Genomic DNA, 7,385 nt, shown 5'->3' on the forward strand with positions numbered 1-7,385 from the left:
CATCAACGACCAAAATCCTGCTGCAGTGTGTGCAAACCTGGTGAAAAACTACAGGAAATGTTTGACCTCTGTAATTGCAAACAAAGGCTACTGTACCAAATATTAACATTGATTTTCACAGGTGTTCAAATACTTATTTGCAGCAGTAACATACAAATAAATTATTAAAAAAATCATACATTGTGATTTCCGGATTTTTTTTTTTTTTTTTTTAGATTATGTCTCTCACAGTGGACAGGCACCTAAGATGAAAATTTCAGACCCCTCCATGATTTCTAAGTGGGAGAACTTGCAAAATCGCAGGGTGTTCAAATACTCATGAACTAAAGGCTTAATGACTCCCAAACAAAAGGCTGGGTGCCTCCTGAACTAAAGGCTTAATGACTCCCGAAGTAAAGGCTGTGTGTCTCCCAAACTAAAGGATGTGTCACTCCTGAACCTAAGGCTGGGTGACTCCTGAACTAAGGCAGGGTGACCCTGAACCTTCGGCTTAATGACTCCTCAAGGAAATGCAGGGTGACTTCTGAACTAAAGGCTTAATGACTCCTGAACTAAAGGCTTGGTGACTCATGAACTAAAGGCTTAATGACTCCTGAACTAAAAGCTTAATGACTCCTGAACTAAAGCCAGGGTTACCCCTGAACTAAAGGCTTAATGACTCCTGAACTAAAGGCTGTGTCACTCCTGAACTAAAGGCTTTCTGACTCCTGAACTAAAGGCTGGGTGGCTCCTGAACTAAAGGCTTTGTGACTCCCAAACTAAAGGATGTGTCACTCCTGAACTGAAGGCTGGGAGACTCCTGAACTAAAGGCAGGGTGACCCCTGAACTAAAGGCTTAATGACTCTTGAACTACAGGCTGTGTCACTCATGAAATTAAGGCAGGGTGACTCCTGAGCTAAGGCAGGGTGACCCTGAACTTTCGGCTTAATGACTCCTCAATGAAATGCAGGGTGACTTCTGAACTAAAGGCTTAATGACTCCGGAACTAAAGGCTTGGTGACTCATGAACTAAAGGCTTGGTGACTCCCGAACTAAAGGCTTAATGACTCCTGAACTAAAGCCAGGGTTACCCCTGAACTAAAGGCTTAATGACTCCTGAACTAAAGGCTGTGTCACTCCTGAACTAAGGCAGGGTGACCCCTAACTAAGGCGGGGTGGTCCCTGAACTATCGGCTTAATGACTCATCAACGAAATGCAGGGTGACTCCTGAACTAAAGGCTTTGTGACTACTGAACTAAAGGCCGGGAGCCTCCTAGCCTATAGGCTTAATGACTCCCTAACTAAAGGCTGGGTAACTACTGAACTAAAAGCTTTGTGACTACCGAAGTAAAGGCTGTGTGGCTCCTGAACTAAAGGCTTTGTGACTCCTGAATTAAAGGCTTTGTGACTCCAAAACTAAAGGATGTTTCACTCCTGAACCTAAGGCTGGGTGACTCCGGAACTAAAGGCAGGGTGACCCCTGAACTTAAGGCAGGGTGACCCCTGAACTATAGGCTTAATGACTCCTCAACGGAATGCAGGGTGACTCCTGAAATAAAGGCTCTGTGACTCCTGAACTAAAGGCTCTGTGACTCCTGAACTAAAGGCTTTGTGACTCCCAATCTAAAGGATGTGTCACTCCTGAACCTAAGGCTGGGTGACTCCTGAACTAAAGGCAGGGTGACCCCTGAACTAAAGGCTTAATGACTCCTCAATGAAATGTAGGGTGACTTCTGAACTAAAGGCTTAATGACTCCTGAACTAAAGGCTTGGTGACTCCTGAACTAAAGGCTTAATGACTTCTGAAGTAAAGGCTGGGTGACTGCTGAACTTAAGGCAGGGTGACCTCTGAACTATAGGCTTAATGACTCCTCAATGGAATGCAGGGTGACTCCTGAACTAAAGGCTCTGTGACTCCTGAACTAAATGCTCTGTGACTCCTGAACTAAAGGCTGGGTGGCTCCTGGACTAAAGGCTTTGTGACTCCCAAATTAAAGGATGTGTCACTCCTGAACCTAAGGCTGGGTGACTACTGAACTAAAGACTGGGTGCCTCCTGAACTAAAGGCGTAATGACTCCTGAACAAAAGGCTGGGTGCCTCCTGAACTAAAGGCTTCAGGACTCCCCAACTAAAGGCTGTGTGGCTCCTGAACTAAAGGTTCTGTGACTCTGAACTAAAGGCTTTGTGACTCCTGAACTAAAGGCTGGGTGGCTCCTGAATTATAGGCTTTGTGACTCCCAAACTAAAGGATGTGTCACTCCTGAACCTAAGGCTGGGTGACTCCTGAACTAAAGGTAGGGTGACCCCTGAAATAAAGGCTTAATGACTCCTGAACTAAAGGCTGTGTCACTCATGAACTTAAAGCAGGGTGACTCCTGAACTAAGGCAGGGCGACCCTGAACTATCGGCTTAATGACTCCTCAATGAAATGTAGGGTGACTTCTGAAATTAAAGGCTTAATGACTCCTGAACTAAAGGCTGGGTGCCTCCTGAATTAAAAGCTTAATGACTCCTGAACTAAAGGCTGGGTGCCTCCTGAACTAAAGGCTTTGTGACTCCTGTACTTAAAGCTGGGTGGTTCCTGAATTAAAGGCTGAATGATTCCACAACTAAAGCCTGGGTTACTCCTGAACTAAAGGCTTATAGACTCCCAAACTAAAGGCTGGGTAACTACTGAACTAAAGTCTACTAATGAAAGACTCGTTAGCAGATTTTTAATGAGCCTTTCATTGGATTCAGGTGTGTTGGAGCAGGGAGACAACTAAGAGTGTCAGGAATGTGGCTCTTGAGGACCGAACTTGTCCACCCCTGGACTATTGTGTCAGTAGAGGTTCGCCCGTTTATGTATGCGCGCTTGACGCGGAAGGCGCCTTCGATGATATCCCACATTCAGTGATGTTTGCAAAGGCGCTTGCCGTGATACCAACTTTATACTGGCGTCTTTTGGTATACTGGTACAGCAGACTTGCTGTATACATCAAATGGGGCGATAGGATCAGCCACGAGACCGTTATTCGTAAGGGGACCCGCCAGGGTGGACTGTCATCCCCTTTCATCTTTAACTTGTTGTACCAGGACTTGGTGTCGGGTCTGTCCTCCATGAGCCGTGGCATCGCTATAGATGGAGTGACATATAACATCTGCTGCTATGCTGATGACTTGTTACTCTGTAGCCTGACGATCTCCAGTCTCCAGGATCTAATTGATCACGCTAACAGCTACATTACCCAACACGGACTCAGCTTCAATCCTTTGAAAACCACGTGTGTGACATTTGGTAAGAGTTCTTACACCAACCGCTATTGGACCCTTGATGGCAATGAAAGACTCGTTAGCAGATTTTTAATGAGCCTTTCATTGGATTCAGGTGTGTTGGAGCAGGGAGACAACTAACAGTGTCAGGAATGTGGCTCTCGAGGACCAAACTTGGCCACCCCTGCAATAGTCAATAATGTCACTTGTCATAGCCACAGCCATGGACGTTCCTCGGCTTCCCACAAATCCAAATTTGAGGTCATGAAATTCATGCTCACCGCACATAGAGAGAATATGGACCTCCAGCAACTTCGAGAATGTTGTGGAAATGACAATGGGCTGATAGTGCTTTGCAATGGACAGGTCTATATTGGGCTTCTTTAGCAGTGGTACAAGAAGTCCTTTAGTAAAGGAGTCTCCAACTATACCATAATGAATACACAATGTCAGCATACAGCATATTATGGAAATAACTTGAGTTCCAGTAGACCACTTCAAATGCTCAGCAGTGACGCCGTCAATACCCGTGAAGCACCCTTGACGGAGTTTACCCAGGTACGACAGAAGCATATCCTCGGTCATCACAAACTCTGTATCTACGTGTGCCTTTGCTGACTTGTAATTCTGTTGGACTAATAACTCTGAACGTCGGACAGTCTCAGTGACGCCATTGCTCACGTAGGCAAACTTCTTGCTGAAGTGGCTATGGAGAGAGTCTATACTGATGTTATACACTGTAGAGCTGGATGTACATTTGCTCCTTCTGACGAGGTTCCAGAATTTATTCATATTCCGCTGCCCTAAAAGGAAGTTGAGCTGGTTATACGTCTGGTAAATGTTCGTATTTACGGCTCTACGACAGGCCGAATGGAACGCCTTCTTAGACAGCTTGTAGCAGGCATGCACGTGACCATCTTGGGGGAGAGAGATTTTATTTCAGTTTTTATTTCATGCAAAACATTTTAGTCTTGTCTTTTTCGTTAGCAATTATGCATGTCAGTCTGTGCTTTAGAACACTGACGTATTGTCATCATCTTGTCTGCTTTATGAAGAAAGTGGTCATTGATAAAGCTATTTCGTCTTTTAACACTATTCCAGATAAAATCAGAAAAGACTGAATAGAATAAAACATCTAAAGTACTAACTTTTAACCAGTTTTGTTTGAACATTTCAGTTTCTTTGTCATAGTTTACATTCTGCGGTTTACAGTTATTTGCAGGTTTGTCACACAGATGTCCACTAAATTAGGCTTTTGATGGAAGAACATAACACAAGCTTTTGATTTCTTTCATCTCTGTTTCATTAGTTGAACCCTCAGAAGTTCTTATTATCACCGAACCAAAGTAGTCAGCCAGTGAACTTTGTGTCTTGCTCTGCTGCCCTCTGCAGGTCATTGAGTGTATAACCCAGGGTCGGATTTTGGAGAGACCACGGATTTGTCCTAAGGAGGTTTATGACATCATGCTAGGCTGCTGGCAGAGGGAACCACAGCAGCGACTGAATATTAAGGACATTCAGAAGGTCCTTTTTGCCCTGGGGAAAGCCACACCGGTCTACCTGGACATCCTGGGCTAGCAATTGCCCAGACTGGACCACTCCCTGCCAGAGGGACAGCACGACACTCACCGTCGCAAAACCAGGAATAGCCAAACAAACCTGCTTCACTGTCGAGAAAAACACATTTGGGAAGGACTTAAGTGCCTGCAACACTTTTTGGATATAGTGGATTAAATGTTCCCAAAACCATGCACTTTTACATTTTGTTTACTTGCCTATCAGATGTACAGCTTTGAAAATGAATTTTTCCTCAAAAACTTCAAAAACACACAAACATGGAGCTAAAAGGGAAGTCTACTGAAAACAGGAAAATGGCCACACTTTGATAATGTTCTGGAGAGGTTTGGTTTATATATATATATATATATATATATATATATATATATATATATATATATATATATATATATATATATATATATATATATATATATATATATATATATATAATATTTATTTCTGTTTGTCAAGTTGAGCTAGGATCCGTTCGAAGACATCTCTGACAGACTTTTTGCAGGAACTTTTTTCTGAGAAATTTTTCTGAGAAATAGGACGGGTGATACCGGAGGACAAACCCAGCCCATAAATATAGTTTAATTTAAAAACAGTGTACATATTGTAAAATTCTGCGTGTCAAAGTTATGTTAACTTATTTTTTTCTGATGTTATTTTGGTTCCTTTGCAGACTGTGAACTAGGGTGTTCATTGTTTTCATCTTGAATCGAGAGGAGATTCCCAACGGGATTTTCCAACTCAGTGCAGGTCAGTCGATGGTTCAGAATCCCGCTGATGTTTTGGAGAATGGGGCAGGTCCAAAGCGGTGAGGTGACCTCGCAATAAACCTGCTGACACATTTGCAGGCTGGGAGAAACTAATCTGTTATATTCCGGCTTTTTTCTTTCTTTTTTTGGGGGGGGGGGGGTGAATCGGCTTTTTCAGTCTTTTGTAACTGTTACCATGATATGTACTCACAGGTGTGTGTATGGCACACACGGTCTTTTTGACAGCTTACACCTCTGTGCTTGCTGTGACATTCTCTCCAATTCTGTTTTTCCACAGCCACTTACTTTTTTTGCACACATGGCATTTGCTTGTTTGAGTGATGATGAGGATCTTTTGGTTGAATGTATCATGAGCAAGAACTTAGCTTAGCTCAGTGTTTCACAGTCACAGTCCTCAGGACCCATAGTCCAGGGGCCTCATGTACAAAGCGTGCGTACTCACAAAAACCTGGCATACGCTCGTCTCCACGTCTACGTGCAGATGTATCAAAAGTGACGTGAGCGTGGAAATGTGCGGTGCGCCACACAAAAATCCAGGCTGGCGTACACATGTTTCTACAGCTATTGTTCCACTGCGGACATGTAAAGGTGATGCTGGGAACTGGGAACTTTGCAATTATATGGATGATACAAAAGCATGCACAAAGTGATGCATAAAATGGCACTAACAATGGCTGTGTTAGCGTTGTTAAAGTTGCTTTGCAAATGGTGCAATTCGACGTGAACATGTATTCAGGGACCATGAGGATTTACTTCCAAATGAGGATAATTGGCTCATGAATTTCGATTACCAAGGCCACTGTGACTGGAGTTGCGCACAGAACTACAGCCGGCCCAATGTGCAATACGATGTGGACCCGGGGGTTGTCTGTGCGCACACACGTGCTGACCACACTGGGCTTCCTGGCATCAGGGGCATTCCAGCGTGAGCTGGCTCATCAGTCAGGCATGTGCCAGTCAACCTTGTGCTAAACCACCAGCTGTGTGGAACGCATTCATCCAAATGTCATCAGGTACATTCCAATATTACGGTACATTTTGCAGCGAGAGCCGGTTTCCCGAATGTAATCGGAGCTATTAACTGCACCATTTTGATATAAAAGTGCCATCACATGATGAGTTTGTTTCTGTTGTGTGGGCCGCCAGAAGAGGAGGTACTGCTGGCCCACCACCAGAGGGCGCTGTTGGGTATTTTCTCCTCCAAACATTTTTAAAACCTTTAACAAGACAAACAGAGTCAAGAAACACCAGTGAGACAGAAAGTCAAATTTTACGCGCGGAGTGCGGCCAGGCTGTACACCAAGGCTACACTAAAGTCTGGACTGCTTTTCCGCTCTTTTTATTAAGAGACGCCCTCATCACATAAACAAAAAACTTGTCCTAAGGGTGGGGGTGATGACGCAAGACAAGTTTCTTCCCGTAACATAAACGCATACGTCAATAAGTGCAGCTGTAAGGAAGGACACTTTCTTTTACACAGGTCAGCACATCTCGTTCGTCTGTTGCAGTTATCAGCTGTTCTGCATCTGCCTGAAGTGTCCTGTCCTTCACACTCCTTCACACTAAGCACCACATCACAACAGTCAAAACGTTCTCTTACTCCCAGTCGTTAAGAGGCTGCGAAAACAAAGTTATATTATAATAATAAGTACATCCAGCCCTTCATTCCCAGCTCAGATTGACCCCAGAGTGCTAAAACAAAATTGAATTCTCAGGCTTGGTTAAGACAGGTGCAAAACAGCACAACACCGTTCTCATGAGAAAGAAGACAAAGCTAAAACAAGGTTGAATAACACATACATTCTCAGG

General features: G+C 44.0%; 1 protein-coding gene across 1 annotated transcript in view; it reads left to right on the forward strand.

The window, feature by feature from the left end:
* ntrk3b (neurotrophic tyrosine kinase, receptor, type 3b) overlaps window positions 1-5,081 on the forward strand; it is a 618,832-nt gene extending 613,751 nt beyond the window's left edge. The window contains exon 16 of the mRNA XM_034184491.1: window positions 4,627-5,081. Within this exon, the coding sequence (XP_034040382.1) occupies window positions 4,627-4,812 (186 nt within the window). The 3' untranslated portion in view covers window positions 4,813-5,081. The remainder of the gene's footprint in view (window positions 1-4,626) is intronic.
* Window positions 5,082-7,385: the final 2,304 nt, after the last annotated feature.

The sequence above is a fragment of the Thalassophryne amazonica genome, chromosome 2 (genome assembly GCF_902500255.1).
Source record: "Thalassophryne amazonica chromosome 2, fThaAma1.1, whole genome shotgun sequence".
Taxonomy (NCBI): domain Eukaryota; kingdom Metazoa; phylum Chordata; class Actinopteri; order Batrachoidiformes; family Batrachoididae; genus Thalassophryne; species Thalassophryne amazonica.